This window comes from Mercenaria mercenaria, chromosome 6, assembly GCF_021730395.1.
Source record: "Mercenaria mercenaria strain notata chromosome 6, MADL_Memer_1, whole genome shotgun sequence".
Classification (NCBI taxonomy): domain Eukaryota; kingdom Metazoa; phylum Mollusca; class Bivalvia; order Venerida; family Veneridae; genus Mercenaria; species Mercenaria mercenaria.
The window spans coordinates 5337349-5361503 of NC_069366.1; the positions used below are offsets into that span (position 1 = coordinate 5337349).

At 39.8% G+C, this 24155-nt stretch overlaps 1 protein-coding gene across 14 annotated transcripts in view; it reads left to right on the forward strand.

The window, feature by feature from the left end:
* Positions 1–24155, forward strand: part of LOC123549771 (piezo-type mechanosensitive ion channel component 2-like) — a 158797-nt gene that overhangs the window by 9969 nt on the left and 124673 nt on the right. For 12 of the 14 annotated variants that reach the window (XM_053544995.1, XM_053544989.1, XM_053544994.1 and 9 more), the window contains exons 2-4: positions 2205–2334; positions 9535–9630; positions 19423–19554. In XM_053544995.1, coding sequence (XP_053400970.1) covers positions 2262–2334; positions 9535–9630; positions 19423–19554 — 301 coding nt within the window. In that variant the 5' untranslated portion in view covers positions 2205–2261. Of the gene's footprint in view, positions 1–2204; positions 2335–9534; positions 9631–9699; positions 9736–19422; positions 19555–19751; positions 19815–24155 lie in introns of those variants that run through there. The other 2 variants (XM_053545001.1, XM_053545002.1) reach the window with 2 other exon arrangements.

The window sequence follows — 24155 nt, forward strand, 5'->3', positions numbered from 1 at the left end:
TGGATGAGCAAGCCAAACTGCTTTGTAGGTTTCCCTGTGGATCTGGCTGTGGATGAGCAAGCCAAACTGCTTTGAAGGTTTCCCTGTGGATCTGGGTGTGGATGGGCAAGCCAGACTGTTTTGTAGGTTTCCCAGTGGATCTGGGTGTGGATGGGAAAGCCAGACTGCTCTGTAGGTTTCTCTGTGGATGGGGAAGCCAGACTGTTTTGTAGGTTTCCCTGTGGATCTGGCTGTGGATGAGCAAGCAAAACTGCTTTGAAGGTTTCCCCGTGGATCTGGGTGTGGATGGGCAAGCCAGACTGTTTTGTAGGTTTCCCAGTGGATCTGGGTGTGGATGGGAAAGCCAGACTGCTCTGTAGGTTTCTCTGTGGATGGGGAAGCCAGACTGTTTTGTAGGTTTCCCTGTGGATCTGGCTGTGGATGAGCAAGCAAAACTGCTTTGAAGGTTTCCCCGTGGATCTGGGTGTGGATGGGCAAGCCAGACTGTTTTGTAGGTTTCCCAGTGGATCTGGGTGTGGATGGGAAAGCCAGACTGCTCTGTAGGTTTCTCTGTGGATGGGGAAGCCAGACTGTTTTGTAGGTTTCCCTGTGGATCTGGCTGTGGATGAGCAAGCAAAACTGCTTTGAAGGTTTCCCCGTGGATCTGGGTGTGGATGGGCAAGCCAGACTGCTCTGTAGGTTTCTCTGTGGATGGGGAAGCCAGACTGTTTTGTAGGTTTCCCAGTGGATCTGGGTGTGGATGGGAAAGCCAGACTGCTTTGTAGGTTTCCCTGTGGATCTGGCTGTGGATGGGAAAGCCAGACTGCTTTGTAGGTTTCCCTGTGGATGGGAAAGCCATACTGCTTTGTAGGTTTCCCTGCGGATGGGAAAGCCAGACTGCTTTGTAGGTTTCCCTGTGGATGGGAAAGCCAAACTGCTTTGAAGGTTTCCCAGTGGATCTGGGTGTGGATGGGAAAGCCAGACTGCTTTGTAGGTTTCCCTGTGGATCTGGCTGTGGATGGGAAAGCCAGACTGCTTTGTAGGTTTCCCTGTGGATCTGGCTGTTGATGGGCAAGTCAGACTGCTTTGTAGGTTTCTCTGTGGATGGGAAAGCCAAACTGCTTTGTAGGTTTCCCTGTGGATAGGAAAGCCATACTGCTTTGTAGGTTTCCCTGTGGATCTGGCTGTGGATGGGCAAGCCAGACTGTTTTGTAGGTTTCCCTGTGGATCTGGCTGTTGATGGGCAAGTCAGACTGCTTTGTAGGTTTCTCTGTGGATCTGGCTGTTGATGGGCAAGTCAGACTGCTCTGTAGGTTTCCCTGTGGATCTGGCTATGGATGGGAAAGCCAGACTGCTCTGTAGGTTGCCCAGCTTCATAGGTTGTCCTGTGGGATGGGCAATCCAACCTGCTTTGTAGGTTGCCCTGTAGATCTGGCTGTTGATGGGAAAGCCAAACTGCTTTGAAGGTTTCTCTTTAGTGTCTGGCTGTATATGACAGAGCTTTTAAACTTTTAACACAGCATATACAAAGTCAAGATGTCATAAAATACTGCTTAAATATAGGTAAACACCTTAAAGAAAAAATGTTAGTACAGAAACATTATTGTTAGTTCTACAGATAATCATTTAACAATTGTATTCTAGATATCTGAAAGAAAAATAATACTTTTAACTTCTTATTTTATATAACATTCATGGCTTGAAGTTAGATATTTGGCTAAATTTAGATTAGTATTTTGGATTCTGTATTAAGTTAGATTATAAAAAGCAGTAAAGTATTAAAGCAGAATGTATGAAATTTTGACTTGTAAACCATAGTATGGAATAGCTATTCATTGATTTTCATGTGTTCTTCTCAATAATAATTTTATAAGCAGTGCCAGATAATTAACAAGTGTTAAAAAAATCAAAAATCTTGTTTTGAATTTTCTCTCCTTCAAAACGTAATTACCCAGATCATTAAATGCTTGTTTTTCTCTTTAAGATGATGTACAAACTGTTTTTAGATGAAAAGATTTTTTGAAGTGCTTGATGGAGAAGTGGAATAAAGGTTCCTCAGACATTTAGAGTTAAATCAGGAAGTCCCTGAGAGAGGGGAAATTGGCCTTGTTCTTTTATTAGCCATTAGCATTGGGTTAAACTTCTGAAAAACAGTTGTCAAGGTGACTTAAACTACCATTATTCTGAAGTCTGTTTAAACTGAAGTGGGTCATTTTCTGTTACAGACTGAGTGTACAATGATACAGAGGATCTAACCAAGGTTCTGTTACGAGAGAGACAGGATGGCAGCGAAGGTGGCAAGGCTGGTCTGTTACCTGCTGTACAGGCTACTTTTCCCTGCAGTGTTACTTGTCTGTAAGTATTTCTAGAATATATACAAGAGATATGTTCTACAGTCCTCATGCAGTGTCGGTAAATTTGTTTATTGACTGTTCAAAATACACATGAAATAAGGTTATACTGTCTTTTAATGTCATTTTTGTTTTGATTATGATGAAACAAGTACAATTAATTAAAAGTGTAAGTTGCTTTCATTAATTATAATGTCAGTTTATCAACATTTGGGTCAAATTTATGGAATATCAATACAGTTAGAAATTAACAAAGTAATGTCAGAAAAATAACATTGATAATTTTGCTTGAAAATTTATGAAACTAGGAAGAAACGTCTGTTTACTGTTCCACATAAGCATGTACAATATTGCAGTTTTGTCTGTACCTTCAGTAACTTTTGATGTCAAAGAAGTTATATTTTATTTGAATGTTGCCCATTTTTTTGTCAAAAAGCCCCCAAACTATAACATAACACTGACTGGTCGAAGATGTAAGGGGATTTGGAAAATGCTCAAGTTATCTAGGGTTTCCAATGATCAGGACAGAAAGACTATAAGGAAAATAGCTGGGTACTACAGGAATTGCTTGAGTCCACCCTTGTACCTGAACCATAAATGCTTGAGTCCAACCTGGTACCTGAGCCATAAATGCTTAAGTCCACCCTTGTACCTGAGCCATAAATGCTTGAGTCCAACCTGGTACCTGAGCCATAAATGCTTAAGTCCACCCTGGTACCTGAGCCATAAATGCTTCAGTCCAACCTGGTACCTGAGCCATAAATGCTGAAGTCCACCCTGGTACCTGAGCCATAAATGCTTGAGTCCACCCTGGTACCTGAGCCATAAATGCTTGAGTCCACCCTGGTACCTGAGCCATAAATGCTTAAGTCCACCCTGGTACCTAAGCCATAAATGCTTGAGTCCACCCTGGTACCTGAGCCATAAATGCTTGAGTCCACCCTGGTACCTGAGCCACAAATGCTTAAGTCCACCCTGGTACCTGAGCCACAAATGCTTGAGTCCATCCTGGTACCTGAGCCATAAATGCTTGAGTCCACCCTGGTACCTGAGCCATAAATGCTTGAGTCCACCCTGGTACCTGAGCCATAAATGCTTGAGTCCACCCTGGTACCTGAGCCATAAATGCTTGAGTACACCCTGGTACCTGAGCCATAAATGCTTGAGTCCAACCTGGTACCTGAGCCATAAATGCTTGAGTCCACCCTGGTACCTGAGCCACAAATGCTTGAGTCCAACCTGGTACCTGAGCCACAAATGCTTGAGTCCAACCTGGTACCTGAGCCATAAATGATTGAGTCCACCCTGGTACCTGAGCCACAAATGCTTGAGTCCACCCTGGTACCTGAGCCATAAATGCTTGAGTCCATCCTGGTACCTGAGCCATAAATGCTTGAGTCCACCCTGGTACCTGAGCCACAAATGCTTGAGTCCAACCTGGTACCTGAGCCACAAATGCTTGAGTCCACCCTGGTACCTGAGCCACAAATGCTTGAGTCCAGCCTGGTACCTGAGCCACAAATGCTTGAGTCCAGCCTGGTACCTGAGCCACAAATGCTTGAGTCCAGCCTGGTACCTGAGCCATAAATGCTTGAGTCCACCCTGGTACCTGAGCCATAAATGCTGAAGTCCACCCTGGTACCTGAGCCACAAATGCTTGAGTCCACCCTGGTACCTGAGCCATAAATGCTGAAGTCCACCCTGGTACCTGAGCCACAAATGCTTGAGTTCAACCTGGTACCTGAGCCATAAATGCTGAAGTCCACCCTGGTACCTGAGCCACAAATGCTTGAGTCCACCCTGGTACCTAAGCCATAAATGCTGAAGTCCACCCTGGTACCTGAGCCATAAATGCTTGAGTTCAACCTGGTACCTGAGCCATAAATGCTGAAGTCCACCCTGGTACCTGAGCCACAAATGCTTGAGTCCACCCTGGTACCTGAGCCACAAATGCTTGAGTCCACCCTGGTACCTGAGTCATAAATGCTTGAGTCCAACCTGGTACTGAGCCACAAATGATTGAGTCCACCCTGGTACCTGAGCCACAAATGCTTGAGTCCACCCTGGTACCTGAGCCATAAATGCTTGAGTCCATCCTGGTACCTGAGCCATAAATGCTTGAGTCCACCCTGGTACCTGAGCCATAAATGCTTGAGTCCATCCTGGTACCTGAGCCATAAATGCTTGAGTCCATCCTGGAACCTGAGCCATAAATGCTTGGGTCCACCCTGGTACCTGAGCCATAAATGCTTGAGTCCACCCTTGTACCTGAGCCACAAATGCTTGAGTCCACCCTGGTACCTGAGCCATAAATTCTTTAGTCCATCCTGGTACCTGAGCCATAAATGCTTGAGTCCACCCTGGTACCTGAGCCATAAATGCTTGAGTCCACCCTGGTACCTGAGCCATAAATGCTTGAGTCCACCCTGGTACCTGAGCCATAAATGCTTGAGTCCACCCTGGTACCTGAGCCATAAATGCTTGAGTCCATCCTGGTACCTGAGCCACAAATGCTTGAGTCCACCCTGGTACCTGAGCCATAAATGCTTGAGTCCAACCTGGTACCTAAGCCACAAATGCTTGAGTCCACCCTGGTACCTGAGCCACAAATGCTTGAGTCCAACCTGGTACCTGAGCCACAAATGCTTGAGTCCACCCTGGTACCTGAGCCACAAATGCTTGAGTCCACCCTGGTACCTGAGCCGCAAATGCTCGAGTCCACCCTGGTACCTGAGCCGCAAATGCTCGAGTCCACCCTGGTACCTGAGCCGTAAATGCTCGAGTCCACCCTGGTACCTGAGCCACAAATGCTCGAGTCCACCCTGGTACCTGAGCCGCAAATGCTCGAGTCCACCCTGGTATCTGAGCCACAAATGCTTGAGTCCACCCTGGTACCTGAGCCACAAATGCTTGAGTCCACCCTGGTACCTGAGCCACAAATGCTTGAGTCCACCCTGGTACCTGAGCCACAAATGCTTGAGTCCACCCTGGTACCTGAGCCACAAATGCTTGAGTCCAGCCTGGTACCTGAGCCACAAATGCTTGAGTCCAGCCTGGTACCTGAGCCACAAATGCTTGAGTCCAGCCTGGTACCTGAGCCATAAATGCTTGAGTCCAGCCTGGTACCTGAGCCATAAATGCTTGAGTCCACCCTGGTACCTGAGCCATAAATGCTGAAGTCCACCCTGGTACCTGAGCCACAAATGCTTGAGTCCACCCTGGTACCTGAGCCATAAATGCTGAAGTCCACCCTGGTACCTGAGCCACAAATGCTTGAGTTCAACCTGGTACCTGAGCCATAAATGCTGAAGTCCACCCTGGTACCTGAGCCACAAATGCTTGAGTCCACCCTGGTACCTAAGCCATAAATGCTGAAGTCCACCCTGGTACCTGAGCCATAAATGCTTGAGTTCAACCTGGTACCTGAGCCATAAATGCTGAAGTCCACCCTGGTACCTGAGCCACAAATGCTTGAGTCCACCCTGGTACCTGAGCCACAAATGCTTGAGTCCACCCTGGTACCTGAGTCATAAATGCTTGAGTCCAACCTGGTACCTGAGCCACAAATGATTGAGTCCACCCTGGTACCTGAGCCACAAATGCTTGAGTCCACCCTGGTACCTGAGCCATAAATGCTTCAGTCCATCCTGGTACCTGAGCCATAAATGCTTGAGTCCAACCTGGTACCTGAGCCATAAATGCTTGAGTCCATCCTGGTACCTGAGCCATAAATGCTTGAGTCCATCCTGGAACCTGAGCCATAAATGCTTGGGTCCACCCTGGTACCTGAGCCATAAATGCTTGAGTCCACCCTTGTACCTGAGCCACAAATGCTTGAGTCCACCCTGGTACCTGAGCCATAAATTCTTTAGTCCATCCTGGTACCTGAGCCATAAATGCTTGAGTCCACCCTGGTACCTGAGCCATAAATGCTTGAGTCCACCCTGGTACCTGAGCCATAAATGCTTGAGTCCACCCTGGTACCTGAGCCATAAATGCTTGAGTCCACCCTGGTACCTGAGCCATAAATGCTTGAGTCCAACCTGGTACCTGAGCCACAAATGCTTGAGTCCAACCTGGTACCTGAGCCATAAATGATTGCGTCCACCCTGGTACCTGAGCCACAAATGCTTGAGTCCACCCTGGTACCTAAGCCATAAATGCTTGAGTCCATCCTGGTACCTGAGCCATAAATGCTTGAGTCCACCCTGGTACCTAAGCCATAATGCTTGAGTCCATCCTGGTACCTGAGCCATAAATGCTTGAGTCCAACCTGGTACCTGGTACCTGAGCCACAAATGCTTGAGTCCACCCTGGTACCTAAGCCATAAATGCTTGAGTCCAACCTGGTACCTGAGCCATAAATGCTTGAGTCCACCCTGGTACCTGAGCCATAAATGCTTGAGTCCACCCTGGTACCTGAGCCATAAATGCTTGAGTCCAACCTGGTACCTGAGCCACAAATGCTTGAGTCCAACCTGGTACCTGAGCCATAAATGATTGCGTCCACCCTGGTACCTGAGCCACAAATGCTTGAGTCCACCCTGGTACCTAAGCCATAAATGCTTGAGTCCATCCTGGTACCTGAGCCATAAATGCTTGAGTCCACCCTGGTACCTAAGCCATAAATGCTTGAGTCCATCCTGGTACCTGAGCCATAAATGCTTGAGTCCAACCTGGTACCTGGTACCTGAGCCACAAATGCTTGAGTCCACCCTGGTACCTAAGCCATAAATGCTTGAGTCCAACCTGGTACCTGAGCCATAAATGCTTGAGTCCACCCTGGTACCTGAGTCACAAATGCTTGAGTCCACCCTGGTACCTGACCTGGTACCTGAGCCACAAATGCTTGAGTCCAACCTGGTACCTGAGCCACAAATGCTTGAGTCCACCCTGGTACCTGAGCCATAAATGCTTGAGTCCACCCTGGTACCTGAGCCATAAATGCTTGAGTCCAACCTGGTACCTGAGCCATAAATGATTGAGTCCACCCTGGTACCTGAGCCATAAATGCTTGAGTCCACCCTGGTACCTGAGCCATAAATGCTTGAGTCCATCCTGGTACCTGAGCCATAAATGCTTGGGTCCACCCTGGTACCTGAGCCATAAATGCTTGAGTCCACCCTTGTACCTGAGCCACAAATGCTTGAGTCCACCCTGGTACCTGAGCCATAAATTCTTTAGTCCATCCTGGTACCTGAGCCATAAATGCTTGAGTCCACCCTGGTACCTGAGCCATAAATGCTTGAGTCCACCCTGGTACCTGAGCCATAAATGCTTGAGTCCAACCTGGTACCTGAGCCACAAATGCTTGAGTCCAACCTGGTACCTGAGCCATAAATGATTGAGTCCACCCTGGTACCTAAGCCATAAATGCTGAAGTCCACCCTGGTACCTGAGCTACAAATGCTTGAGTCCAACCTGGTACCTGAGCCATAAATGCTGAAGTCCACCCTGGTACCTGAGCCACAAATGCTTGAGTCCACCCTGGTACCTGAGCCATAAATGCTGAAGTCCATCCTGGTACCTGAGCCACAAATGCTTGAGTCCAACCTGGTACCTGAGCCATAAATGCTTGAGTCCACCCTGGTACCTGAGCCATAAATGTTTGAGTCCATCGTGGTACCTGAGCCATAAATGCTTGAGTCCAACCTAGTACCTGAGCCATAAATGCTTGAGTCCAACCTGGTACCTGAGCCACAAATGCTTGAGTCCACCCTGGTACCTAAGCCATAAATGCTGAAGTCCACCCTGGTACCTGAGCCACAAATGCTTGAGTCCAACCTGGTACCTGAGCCATAAATGCTGAAGTCCACCCTGGTACCTGAGCCACAAATGCTGAAGTCCACCCTGGTACCTAAGCCATAAATGCTGAAGTCCATCCTGGTACCTGAGCCACAAATGCTTGAGTCCACCCTGGTACCTGAGCCATAAATGCTTGAGTCCACCCTGGTACCTGAGCCATAAATGCTTGAGTCCACCCTGGTACCTGAGCCACAAATGCTTGAGTCCACCCTGGTACCTGAGCCACAAATGCTGAAGTCCACCCTTGTACCTGAGCCATAAATGCTTGAGTCCACCCTGGTACCTGAGCCATAAATGCTTGAGTCCACCCTGGTACCTGAGCCACAAATGCTTGAGTCCAACCTGGTACCTGAGCCATAAATGCTTGAGTCCACCCTGGTACCTGAGCCATAAATGCTGAAGTCCACCCTGGTACCTGAGCCACAAATGCTTGAGTCCACCCTGGTACCTGAGCCATAAATGCTTGAGTCCACCCTGGTACCTGAGCCATAAATGCTGAAGTCCACCCTGGTACCTGAGCCATAAATGCTTGAGTCCACCCTGGTACCTGAGCCATAAATGCTGAAGTCCACCCTGGTACCTGAGCCACAAATGCTCGAGTCCACCCTGGTACCTGAGCCATAAATGCTTGAGTCCACCCTGGTACCTGAGCCATAAATGCTGAAGTCCACCCTGGTACCTGAGCCACAAATGCTTGAGTCCACCCTGGTACCTGAGCCATAAATGCTTGAGTCCACCCTGGTACCTGAGCCATAAATGCTTGAGTCCAACCTGGTACCTGAGCCACAAATGCTTGAGTCCAACCTGGTACCTGAGCGACAAATGCTTGAGTCCACCCTGGTACCTGAGCCATAAATGCTTGTGTCCACCCTGGTACCTGAGCCATAAATGCTTGAGTCCAACCTGGTACCTGAGCCATAAATGCTGAAGTCCACCCTGGTACCTGAGCCATAAATGCTTGAGTTCAACCTGGTACCTGAGCCACAAATGCTTGAGTCCACCCTGGTACCTGAGCCATAAATGCTTGAGTCCAACCTGGTACCTGAGCCACAAATGCTTGAGTCCAACCTGGTACCTGAGCCATAAATGCTTGAGTCCATCCTGGTACCTGAGCCATAAATGCTTGAGTCCATCCTGGTACCTGAGCCATAAATGCTTGAGTCCATCCTGGTACCTAAGCCATAAATGCTTTAGTCCATCCTGGTACCTGAACCATAACTTTTGGATTTAAGCAGTCAGTTTTTCACTGTTTATAAATCTGTTATTGGTATTTGTTAATTTCTTTATCAGAATTAAATATTTAATCATTCACAGTCCTATTGTAACAAGTGTTATGAAAATTGAATATTTGATACAAAAATAACAGCTAATAATGAAAGAATTGTATTTTTTGTTACAGGTGCAGCAGTAAGGTTCAATGCTGTCTCGTTCCTGTATGCTGTGTTCCTGTTACTGTGTCCACTGCTCACCTCTCCAAATCCTTCTAGTATCAGAGGTAAGTTTGCACCTCCCTTGTTACCTATAGGTGCAGCATTAACGCTCAATGCCGTGTAAGCTGTGTGTCCACTGCTCACCTCTCCAAATCCTTCTAGTATTAGAGGTAAGTTTGCACCCCCATTGTTGCCTATAGGTGCAGCATTAACTTTAAATGCTTATCCATCTTTTGTGCCCCATTTCTAACTTTTCAAACTCATAGCTTTATGTGCTCTAGTTGTGTCACTGCTGGAGACAACAGTACCACAGGGTCAGTAAAAGTATTTTGAACAGTGCAAATATCAATCTTTTGGGGTAATAATCTGTCTGAATGTAATGACACAAAGGCTGTATCAACCTTTAGCCTGCTAGTAAAGGCCATTTATGAAAAAAGGGGAAAAAACTTGCAAAGAATTGATTTTGGTGAAAGCATTATACAATATGTATGTAACAGCATACTAAAAGTATAGAATGTTATTATGGTGCAAAATGCATTTTTTTGGGGTAAAAAGTTTAAAAATATAATTGAAACTGTGAATTTCTGGAATCGGCCCACAATGATGTCAATATCTTTATTAAGAAAGTGAGATTTTGCATGGTAGAAGAGAATTATAACACAAAAAATTAAGCTCATGACTATTTAAAAAAAATCCAAGATGGCTGCTAAAATCCAAGATGGCCACCATTAAATTCTCATTACACAGGAAAACTGTTTAAGTATTGCACAGAGTTCAAATAGTGTGAAGATGACCAGCATCATAGAAGATACACACATTTTATTTCAAAACATACAAACTTCAGTCTTAAGGAGGTAGGTTACCTTCATATTTGTATGTGCGCATGTCCAACCGGAAGCTAACGTGACGATTTACGACGACGTTTACGACAAACTAAATGTGTTTGCATATTCATTCTTCTGAAAACAAATCATGAACCTGTCTTCGATCTGATGCTTTATGGTTTAATAATGCAGAAATAATGAATAAATTGCCGCAGAAACGCTTCAAAACAATGTTGCCTTAAAATGACGTCATTGACGTCATGACGTTACGTGTCAGTTACCGCGCAAAATTAATAGCTTTTACCTTGAAAGTACGTAATTCTGTGCATTTTCTTTATTTTAACTATTTTCAAATAACCATTATTTGCTGAAATATTTTTATGAGTCTTTTGCTCTGAATAATAAGCAATATTTTGCTTCTTTTATGTAGTTATATTGAAATGTTATGCGGAATGTAAGAAAATGGATGATGAGAAGCAATGTTATTTGGAATATAGTTTGGTGAAAGGTTACTTGTTACGGCCATTTTCAAATAGAAAATATAGCAGTTTGATTTGTAATACCTATTTTTCAGGTTCCGTTGATAATTTGTTACTTATGTACTAAAACTAAGATCTAAAATTGTTCAAATTTCAGTAGAAAATTGTGGTTTCTTGAATTGAATTGATGTTACCATGGAAACGAAGCCCGTTACCTATGTATCTAAATGTAAAATTTAAAAGCGTTGACACTGGTCTATTTAAGAAACACAGCTTCGGCTTTTTATTTTCCTTTCAACAATATCCATGAGAATAATAGCAGCATGCTGAACGATTTTACCATGAAAAAATCCAGACGAGGGGTACTGCTGTAAGTATTATAAGTTGTGAAATTTGTTTGAATAAATGCAAATAACACGAAACTATAACTTACGTTAGAAATAATATGTTTTAAAGCTACATCAACTAGAAAGATAATCTTATTCAATACTTTTAATAAGAAATTACGACAAAAAGCAAGATATAAGCTATTTTAAACATCTCTGTTGCCATGGTTACTTTAAACTTTAAGAAAAATAGGGTACCATGTAAAGTGCTTGGTATTTTACTAATAATATTCCCCAAATATTCAATGTTGGTCATTAACAGAATGGCACTGAAGCCGTCGAAAACCCCTATTTTTATACATACTTGTTTAAAAATTAGAGAAAATGCGTTACCATGGAAACACGAGCCCCGCGACATATACATTTTAAGCTTATATTAGAAAGCTAACGTGCATATTAGTAAAATTATCAATTATGCAGACTTCTACGGATATCAATGAAATTAAAATACACTGAAAAGTGTTAAATATCCGTATTTTCCTTCTTCTTTCAATATGAAATACGTTTGGAGTGTCATGTTCTTCAAACCTGGATAAAAAATGAACTTGAAGGGACAGAGACAAACTAAACTGAGATTGTAGCAGTTAAAACTTCATATTACACGAAATACAAAAGAATGCTGCGGTTCAACTAATTTGAATTTACCCTTGTAACAAGGTAACCTACCTCCTTAAGCAAATTCAAGATGGCTTCTCAATTCCAAAATGGCCGCCACAATGTCATTTAGACAATACAGACCCCGAAAAAGAAAATGGCGCTAAAAATATTTTGACTGAAAATATTTTTCTTGCATCAAACATGACCCGCATTTTTTTCTGATTTTTATTCAGCACTGACAATATTCGTCAAGTGAATGTAAGATACAGACATTTAAAGTAGGTCCTGATGTGTACTGCAGCCATAGGAAATATAACAATTTTATATAGAATAACGAAGAACAGCTATTGAGTGTGCTGTAACAATTACAAGGGAACATTGGTAAAAATTGAAATCTGACCAGAAGAGGATGGGAAAGGTCTACTTTGACTGGAATTTGATAAAAGATGACAAATTTCTTGAAATTTTGCTTTAAATATTGATAAACACAAAAAGACCACATTTTCAATGTATTTGTGTGTATGCACAGTATTTTTTTCTCTCAAAACTGCATTTTGGTATCCTAACGATTGCTAATTTCTAGTAGTTAGAGGTGAGTTGAACATATTTTATAGTTTAAATGTGTAATTTGCCCTGACAGTGTAGCAGATCACAGTAGAAAATGACAAAACAGGGCAAAGGTAGGCTACAGTTATGTCAACTGATTGAAAATTATGTTGTGACAGCTATTTTTGCCAAAATATGACGAGTTCTCACACTACTGAAATTGCCATAAAACCTTAGAAATTGTTGGTATAAACTAAAACCTTGTATTTAGGTTGTTTGTACATTTCAAATGAAACTGGCACAATCTTAGAGAGAAAAAAATTTCTTATAGGCATACAGACACTTAGTAGGAAAATGGTCAAAAAATCGTAGTCACATAATGATGGATTCACATAGTCCTCATTTTTAGCTCATCTGATTTTTTGAAAAAAAATGATGAGTTATTGTCATCACTTGAGCGGTTGTCGGCGTCGGCGTCGGCGTCTGCGTCGGCGTTGCCTGGTTAAGTTTTATGTTTAGGTCAGCTTTTCTCCTAAACTATCAAAGCTATTGCTTTGAAACTTGGAATACTTGTTCACCATCATAAGCTGACCCTGTATAGCAAGACACATAACTCCATCTTGCTTTTTGCAAGATTTATGGCCCCTTTTGTACTTAGAAAATATCAGATTTTTTGGTTAAGTTTTATGTTTAGGTCAACTTTTCTCCTAAACTATCAAAACTATTGCTTTGAAACTTGGAATACTTGTTCACCATCATAAGCAGACCCTGTACATCAAGAAACATAACTCCATCTTGCTTTTTGCAAGAATTATTGCCCCTTTTGGACTTAGAAAATCAGTTTTCTTGGTTAAGTTTTATGTTTAGGTCAGCTTTTATCCTAAACTATCAAAGCTATTGCTTTAAAACTTGCAACACTTGTTCACCATCATAAGCTGACCCTGTACAGCAAGAAACATAACTTCATCCTGCTTTTTGCAAGATTTATGGCCCCTTTTGGACTTAGAAAATATCAAATTTCTTGGTTAAGTTTTATGTTTAGGTCAACTTTTTTTCTTAAACTATCAAAGCTATTGCTTTGAAACTTGCAACACTTGTTCACCATCATAAGCTGACCCTGTACAGCAAGCAACATAACTCCATCCTGCTTTTTGCAATAACTTTTGCCCCTTTTGGACTTAGAAAATCATTTTCTTGGTTGAGTATTATGTTTAAGGCAACTTTTCTCATAAACTATCAAAGCTATTGCTTTAAAACTTGCAACAGTTTTTCACCATCATAAGTGGACACTGTACATCAAAAAACATAACTCTATCCTGCTTTTTTGCAAGAATGATGGCCCTTTTTAGACTTAGAAAATCATGGGTAGGACAATATTTCTATTATACAAAAAAATCAGATGAGCGTCAGCACCCGCAAGGCGGTGCTCTTGTTTGCTCTTTAGAGCTATTTTCCTTATTTTCTTTGCAATATTTGCTGAAATCAAAATGATAGATCTATGCTTGACATGTAGGTAGCATTTTCATAATAAAATAATAACACTACAGAATGTGTCATGTTGACTAAGTCAGACTTAGATCATACACTACCACTTTAGTTCGGGATCTCATTGTTTAGCTAATTTTGCAGTTTGTGTGTCTGACTGAAACTATTTTTTCTGCATCAAGCATGACCCCTGCTTTCCTTTTTCATTTTGTTCAGTATTGACAATATTCTGCAGAAAATATAAGTTACAGACATTTAAAATAGGTCCTGATGTCATTGGGAATATGTGAATTTTATTAAGAATATAAAAAGAACAGCTATGAAGTGTGTCATAACCTTTAACAAAAACATTGATTGAATACATTTTACTAAAGTAAGATTCGCATTAACACAGAAATCTATATGGTAACAACACTTCCACATAGCATATGTAAATATCAGGATACGAATTATATGGCACAAGAAAATGCTTACGCCTTTTAGTATCTTGAACAATGTAATGGGTCCAATCGCTATAGGCTGCGAATACTGTGTTTGACCCCAATGCCTTGGCTGTACTTCGCCGATAACGTTGAACCTCATTCTCTTAATGACTCAGAAGATTACCAAACCAAACCTGTCTGTCTCAGATTTCCAGTGACCAGCCTGTATTTGCTATCTTCTATCCCGTATTAGGTTTAATTTCTATGCGCTCGCCTTAACGCTCGAAACCTAGTTACAATACTGCAACTCTTCTTTAGTCTCAAACATCTTTTTTATATAATTTATCTGCCCTGACAGTGTAGCTGTAACAGCTCTTTTTTCAAGGTACTGGGATAAATTATAAGTTTAATCCTTAATGTGTGTATATAGAATGACTTCAGTGTAATTCATCTATCAATCTGACTAAAGTACTTGATCTTCTAAATGAAGATCTGAGAACGACCTATTCACATTCGTCTTCTGTATATTTTGGATTTCCATTATTGCTATTTTTATGTTATCCAATCAGACGACTTGTTCGATTGTCAAAGGATAAGAAAAATATGCGGTTATTCCAGGACTCGAACCCGGGACCCCTCGCTTACAAAGCAAGTGGCCTACCGACTGAGCTAACCGGCTATCTGATACATTACGACATAAGAATTGTAAATATCAAAAGTCAGTGCTACATGTAGATTTGCAAGATGTTGTAAGCTAGGCTCTGATTGGCTAGCGAAAGAGCCGTCAGAACGAGGCAATGAATAGGTCGTTTTCAGATCCTATGCGTAGCGTAATATAGGAGATGTACTTTAGTCAGATTGATTCATCTATTATCTATACCCTAGCAGAGGTGTGCTTTGACTGGTGCTATGTATGGAACTTGTTTCTGATTGGTCCAAATTCGAACATATTTTACATTGAATACACGAGTACTTGATTTAACAAATAGTTGGTTCTCTTTTACTATACGATTGTATTTAACATAATGTGTGATGCTGAGATCCAGCTATGACTGTTATTAAACCAAGTCGTTCATAAGGTTATAACACACTAAATAGCCGTTTGTCTTTATACTATATAAAATTGACATATTTCCAATGGCTGCAGCACACATAAGGACCAGTTTAGAATGTCTGTAACTTAATCAAATTTTCTTGAAGAATATTATCAGTGCTGAATAAAAATCAAAAGAAAAGCGGGGGTTATGTTTGATACCAGAAAAATATTTTCAGTCAAACACACAAATTGCAAAATCAGCTAAAAATGAGACCCCAGGTTGTAGTGGTGGTGTATGATATAAGTTTCCATGACAAATTCTGTCATGTTATTATTTCATTGTGAAAATGCTACCTACATGTCAAGCATAGATCTTTAATCATGCCATTTCAGAAAAATAATTGCAAAATATAAGGAAAATAGCTCTACAGAGTAAAAGAAAAGGAAGAAAAAGGCTGAGGACTATTTGAATCTACCATATTTTTCGTGCCATTTTCCTATTTAATGCAAAAGAAAATTAACTGAAAAAAACCTTTTAATGTAATTTTGCCTCATGATTATCGTATGGGAAATGATCTTACTAAGAAAGAAAAGTACCCATACCCATATATTTTGTTTATAGATAAGGAAGTTATCGCTGCTTTACGACAATTCCTACTGCCGAATGACTCGGCAATTTTGTCTGTATACTTCACTATTGCCCCGTATTGTATCTGCTGGCAGTATGTTTTCCATCTTAGGTAAACTGCATACTGTTACTAACAATAACCAGCTTATTATATGTAAAACCAATGATACGAGACAATTTGACATAAAATCGACAACAATTCTGGTTTAAATTTTGTTTTTATGGTGGCCATATTGGATTTAGGACACCATTTTGTTTTCTTCTAAATTTCTTATTAGTTTACATTTTACACAATATAGTATTCTAATGTAGTGCTAATGTTGAACATCGTTAGATGCATAAATCTGTTGTTATGAGCCGATTCCAGAAATCCGCAGTTTCATTAATATTTTAAACATTTTAACCCCAAAAATAGACATTTTGCATCATGATACTTTTCTATACTTTTTATATGTTGTTGCATACATCTTGTATAATACTTACACAAAAAATCAATTCTTTGCGAGTTTTTTCCTTTATTTGGCATTTTGGCCATAAATGGCCTTTACTATGCTGGCAGCAAGTGCTTTTGCCTTGCGACAAGTGCAGACCAAGATCTGCACTTCAGTGCAGGCTGATTATGGCCTGCACTCTGTTCACTGTTCAGTCAGTAATTTTCAGTGAACATCCCTTCAAATAATAAATGGTACTTCCCAAGTTGAATGTTTAGAAATTTAGCAGGGTAAAGAAAACTAGGTGAGACAGTTTATATTTATTATTTAGAACCATTACTGATTATTGCCAATATACAGTTATAAACTTTTGAATGCTCAAGCATAGAGACTTTTGATGTAAAAACCTGTGTTATTTAATAGAAGTTTTATATCCCTGTCTGAGCACTTTGTTAATTGATAGCATGTAGCTCCTGCTTGTGCTGTATATTATACAGAATACAAATCAGCTTTGTGAAAAAAGCAATGTATTTCTGCTTCCTGCTGTTAAAAGCAAGTTTGGATTATATCAAGGTGATGTTCTGTTTCCAGTAAAAGTTCTATAACATGGTGGGATACTGGTACATTCAGTCAATATAGAGTATGACATGTAATAAATAGTAATAATAAAAACTTGTCTCCAGTTTTAATTAGATATATTTTTGTGTATGATTGTGTAATTTTCCAGATGTAACACATGGCACGGTAGGGCATTTGTGTTGATGTAAAATTTGCTGGTATAACTTAAAGGGCCAAGAGTCATGATTTATTCGAACATAAATACTGTAAAACCATCTAATTTGGTGTGGCTTAGACAGTAATGACTGTTTCTCATCCCACGGTTCCTTTTACATTGGATGGATGTTCAGCAGTTGAACACTGTCGTATAGCCTCCTATGTTCTATCAAGAGCCCAGGCAGCTTAGTATATGGACAAGAAATAAACGTTTTTTCCCTCAATGTTACGCATACCATTATTAGAATATTGGTGAGTTGTTACTAACAGATATTTTCACTGAAACTAACTACGCATGGGTAGACCATTGGCTGTTGAATTGTCACATCTGCGATAATTATACTGATGACAGCTGTATAGATAACTAACAAATACAGTTGTGTTACATGTATATCTCGTCAATGCGAATGTAGAAACTATGCCATTTAACCAGTATTTAGGTCTTTTTTTTGTCATTTGACTGAGTCCAGTTTTGGTGCTGTCCGGAACTTTTGTCCGACAGCCATTTGAGCCATGCCATGAGAAAACCAACATAGTGGCTTTGCGACCAGCATGGATCCAGACCAGCCTGCGCATCTGCGCAGTCTGGTCAGGATCCATGCTGTTGGCTTTCAAAGCCTATTGCAGTGAGAGAAATTATTAGCGAACAGCATGGATCCTGAACAGACTGCGTGGATGCGAGGCTGGTCTGGATCCATGCTGGTCGCAAACCCACTATGTTGGTTTTCTCATGGCGCGGCTCATTTATTTTTAAAATATGAATCTAAATATAACATTAATGAATTGTAATTGAATGTTAAGTAGTTCGACTAAATGCCAGAACATAATTCTGTTAAATTTGTGAATAGAGATAAACAGTTAAATCCTTAGTAAATATAAATAAACATTTACCATGTTGAACGAAGAATTTTGATTCATTGTATAGAATCAAAAGGTAATAATAATAAACAAAATGACCAAGTTACATAAAAAATGAAAATGTATGATTTGGAATGGTGCATTTGGCATGAAGAATTTTGAATTGATCATCTCGACACAGATAATGAAATAAGAATATAGAATTTAATATTAAGCATAATAAATTGACCATTTATCATTCATTTAGAATATGAAGCATTTAACATGAAGAATAATTTGATCTACTTGGCTGTCCATTGATGAAAAGTTCTTTAAATAGTACTTTTAAAGCCCTGCTCCACAGCTATTCAAATTCTATTGTGTGTATGCAACCCATGATTACAATAGGTAACAATTAACGGCCACGCGCCACATTTTAGCACTCAAAACCACAGGTACTTTATATAGAATTGTATATAAAATAGACTCTATTTTGACAGGCGTCACTGTTCATAGTCAGCATTTTCATGCTTTTTCAGTGACAATTTAAGGTTAAAAGGTAGAACTGGAGCAGGTCTTTAAAACTGGTACCACTTATATGTACATCATGTGAATATAACAAAGATATTATCAACATATATATATCCTTTGATGTTTTTGAATTAGGAAGTTTGTTCAAGTACTCTTATGGTGATATTAATACTACAGATGTCGGACTTTATTCATTATTACGTAAACAGCAATATAATACGTACAAATAAAGTTCTATTCTATTCTGTTCTGTATCCTTTTAAAAAAAAAAAGAATTCTGAAACTACTGTGTGTGAAATTGCCATTTCTTTTACATTGTAAGATACTGTAGTTTGATTTAGAAGACAGATTGGCTAGAAGTATTTTGTTGACTGAGATGCATGTAAAAACAATAGAAATGCAATAATTTTGTTTCATTCACAGACAAACTGAATTCAGGCCAAATGTTGTTGAAATAGGCAGACATACAATCATCTTCAGATATAGCTTGAAATATTACATAGTTTCAGTGGCTGAAATATGAACACCTTCGATGACTGTAAGGTCAAGTCAGACCTGTTCACATTGGCGATCAGGTGTGCAGCTTGTTCATGTGAATCTGGTGCATTTATGTCAAGCCTGATACTCACAGCAAAATGCTAGTAACTTAGCTTTAATAATGTGCATGAATGCATAATCATAATTTACAGGCAGTTAATGATGTAATTCTTCTTCACAATTAACTATTTAAAAAAAACCTGTGGACAACCTGAAAGATTAAGAAAGCTATAAAAACTCATTCTTCATTGAAATGTTCCTTTTTTGGCACTATGTGTTTGTGGTCTTATATGACATCATTTAATTTAACTATTGATCATTACTGTTTAATTTTGTATTTTCAGGATGTACTGGCATTTACTTGCGTGTGGTGTTTGTAGTTGGGTTGTTGGCGGTGCTAGCACATGCTGTGTTCCATATCACCTTGTCAGCTGTTGCCACTGATGCCAAGCCTTATGGATCTATGTTCCCCAACTGTAAGTTATCAAACTGTCAGCTATTTCCACTGATGCTAAGCCTTATGGATTTATGTTCCCCAACTGTAAGTTATCAAACTGTCAGCTATTGCCACTGACGCCAAGCCTTATGGATCTATGTTCCCCAACTGTAAGTTATCAAACTGTCAGCTCTTGCCACTGATGCTAAGCCTTATGGATTTATGTTCCCCAACTGTAAGTTATCAAACTGTCAGCTATTGCCACTGATGCCAAGCCTTATGGATCTATGTTCCCCAACTGTAAGTTATCAAACTGTCAGCTCTTGCCACTGATGCTAAGCCTTATGGATTTATGTTCCCCAACTGTAAGTTATCAAACTGTCAGCTATTGCAACTGATGCCAAGCCTTATGGATTTATGTTCCCCAACTGTAAGTTATCAAACTGTCAGCTATTGCCACTAATGCAAAGTCTTATGGATCTATGTTCCCCAACTGCAAGTTATCAAACTGTCAGCTATTGCCACTGATGCTAAGCCTTATGGATTTATGTTCCCCAACTGTAAGTTATCAAACTGTCAGCTATTGCCACTAATGCAAAGTCTTATGATATATGTTCCCCAGCTGTAAGTTATCAAACTGTCAGCTATTGCCACTAATGCCAAGCCTTATGGATCTATTCACCAACTGTAAGTTATCAAACTGTCAGCTATTGCCACTAATGCCAAGCCTTATGGATCTATTCACCAACTGTAAGTTATCAAACTGTTGATGCCAAGCCTAATAGATCTATGTTCCCCAATTGTAAGTTATTGCCCTATTAGATATTGCCACTGATGCCAAGCCTTATCATCAGAGTTAAATGGTTGAAAGTAATTTGTTATAGGTCAGTCTTAGAAATGCTTTGATGATGTGGCATAACTGATTTTGGTTTTGGAGTTAAATTAGTAAAATTGACAGTTAATGAGCTAAATGCATTTTGCTATGTGTTTATTTATTTTCCATGAAGGTGATGTCCAGTTGGAAATGGATGCTAGTGTTCTATTAGGTCAGATTAGCAAATTTGAAATACAATGCCTAGATTGAGTGGCAAACACCTTACCCACTGCCTTTAATCACAGCCCCTTTTTTGAAAAAAGAACTGATGACATGCATACTATAATTAAGGTCAACTAAATAAAAAATGCAAGGGAAGGCCATGCATTTAGATGAAAAATACATTAATTCCTGTAAAATGTTTGATATCTGCTACTGTGGCGCCATTATAAATATTGTTTTGCAAGCAACTAGGACAGTAGACTCATAAAAAAGGAATAAGTATTAGGGAAAAATGTTATAATCATGGTAATATATGTTACAGGAATGTGTTGTAATTGCAGTAATTTAGCACTAGGCTGTTTTATACATGGGACATAGATTGTTTCTTGGTTTTTGTTTTTGTTTTGTTGAGAGATAAAAAAGGTTTTTGTAATTTAAAAATTAATTGAAGATAAATGTCATTAAATGAAATCCTTCTGTATTGAGCATTGATGCTTTTCTTGTGAACACAGTGATATAATTTATTCTTTATATGCCCCATGCCAAAATATGTTCAGGTGTGCCAATAACTACTGCCATAAATGAGTTGTTTATTATGTATCTAAAGTGTGCATACTTTTAGAGGAATTAATTGTATGCACTGCATTATTTGCACAAGTTGCAGAAATTGTTACTACATGTATTTCCATACAAGAATAAAATAAATTGTTTTAAGGTTACTGTTTTAGTCATAAAATTTAGTATGTTATATACATTAAACTTTTCAAGCTGTGCAGTAGATCTAGTCAGAAAAAATATGGCACTGATATTTTGCCTCATTCAAATCCTCCTGGCATGTTTTTTTTTGCAATTATTAATCTGCATAAGAGCTGTTGGGACAGCCCTGTCTAAATGCTAATATTTACATACTGTCAGAATCTCATTCCCGCCCTGCTCCCCCATGTCACACAAATACCAACATGACAAAATATCTATGTCTCAAAACATGTAAAATATGTCATATAACATTAAAACCTGCAAAATATGCATTAACTGTACAGTAGATACATTCCTGTGTTGATGAAAGATTATTTACACCCACCTACTTGTATTTTATGTGTTGTTTACAAGGCCAAAACTATTATTCAAGTGTTTATAAGTACTACTCAGTGTTAACGTAAAATGTCATTTACTCAGTTAACAGTGCAAGGTTATTGTATGTAGTGGGCCGCTTCTTTGAAATTAGATTTAAATGGTATGGTCACTGCCTTTGCAAATGGAGTGGTTATGGTTGTTGACTGTGAAACATTGCTTAGGGAGAGAAAGATTCAGGCTTGTATAAGTCTACCTTTTCCCCTCAGAGGAAAACATCAAGATACGGAAAGTTGTAGAATCCCACAGATGCACACTTTGGGAAGATCTACGTTGTCAATGTTTGTGTGACTGTTACTCTACCATCAGTGTTTGTGTGACTGTTAACCCATCATCAATGTTTGTGTGACTATTTAACCGTCATCGTTGCATTTGTGACTACAGTCGAGACTGTTTTAAAAGACCGACTTTGGGAAGCAGCGAAAAAGGTCACATATGACAGGGAGTCTCTTAAAACAGTCTCACTTAACAGGATGACGCTGGTTTCATATATTTTTCCAATTAGTGTACATGAATATCGGATACTTATATATTGGCCTCTTTTAAGGTAGGAATGGAAAATGATTAAATACTATTTCTTTAATTGCATATTGATAAAATATCAATTTCAAATAATCTGCATCATTCGTATGATGTTGATAAAAAAAATTTAAGCTCATGATCTGGCAAGAAAATAAAAGGGAGCAGTAAAATATAAATGTTCCATTTGAACTATTTTATACACTGAGGTTTATGATATTTATATTTTTGTGTACTAATTGTTCATTGTCATTTATTCGATTATTGACAGCATCTTTAATCTGTGTTTACTTCGTCGTTTCCTGTTAAATACCGCCATATTTTTGTTTCACCAGGAATAAAGTTAATTTATGCACCAACTCCGAATTCTTCAGCGACTTTATACGCTGGTTTTCACTAATCGAGCAATTCAAGTGCCTTAACACGCTGTTCTAATGTCAAAACAGTTCTTTTTTATGTTTCAGCCATTTTTTGTAAACAAATAAGTTCACGTCTCAAACAACTTCACGCGAGATAAAGAACGGTAACTCTATCGTGTACAATCTTGCGAGGGAGCGTCTCAGAGTCGCTGAAAACGGTCTAAATATCGATTCGGGAGCCTGATTTCACAGTCGCTTGTCGCGTAAGGCAGGGAGTTGCTTAATTCAGACTCTTTTAATAGTAAATTGCGTTCGGAGCATAAAATAGGGTCGCATATGACAGGGAGTTGCTAAATTCAGGGGGTCGTTAAGGCAGTCTCGACTGTATTAATCCATCATCAATGTTTGATTAACTATTAATCCATAGTTAGTCACATCACCAGTGGTTTTATGATCCATTATCAATTTTTATGTGACTATTAACCCATCGTCAGTGTGTGACTATTAACCTATCATCAGTATTTGTGTGACTGTAAATGCATCATCAGTGTTTGTGTGACTGTAAACGCATCATCAATGTTGGTTTGACTATTAGCCCATTGTCAGTGTTTGTGTGATTATTAACCCATCATCATGTTTGTGTGACTATTAACCCATCATCAATGTTTGTGTCAATATTAACTCATCATCAATGTTTGCGTGAATATTAACTCATCATCAGTGTTTGTGTGACTGTAAACGCATCATCAATGTTGGTTTGACTATTAACTCAGCGTCAGTGTTTGTGTGACTATTTACCCATCATCAGTGTTTGTGTGACTATTAACCTATCGTCAGTGTTTGTGTGACTATTAACCCATGATCAATGTTTGCGTGAATATTAACTCATTGTCAGTGTTTGTGTGACTATAAACACGTCATCAGTGTTGGTTTGACATTAACCCATTGTCAGTGTTTGTGGGACTATTAACCCATTATCAATGTCATCATCAATGTTGGTTTGACTTTTAACCCATTGTCAATGTTTCTATAACCATAAACCAAAACTATAGTTTCCTTTCCCCATATAGATTATGTTGAACCAAAATCTGAATGACATAGTTCCAAATATCACTTTCCAGTCCCAGTTACAATCAGGCTAATTGAAACAGCTATTACCTTAGTTTTGCACCTGTTATTTTAAAAGGGTGGGTTGACAGTAATGTGTTATACAGACTTTGCCGTGAATGTATAAATGGATGCACAGTCATATTTGAGCCGTGCCATGGGAAAACCAACATAGTGGGTTTGCGACCAGCATGGATCCAGACCAGCCTGGGCATCCGTGCAGTCTGGTCAGGATCCATGCTGTTCGCTAACAGTTTCTCCAATTCCAGTAGGCTTTAAAAGCGAACAGCATGGAGCCTGACCAGACTGCGCGGATGCGCAGGCTGGTCTGGATCCATGCTGGTCGCACACCCACTATGTTGGTTTTCCCATGGCACGGCTCATATTTGATTAAGTGTTTTAACCTTGAATGCTGCATGTTTTGTTGCATAGTAAATACTTCAGGTAGCAACAGAGATATGATTAATCGTGCACAAGATATGATCAATC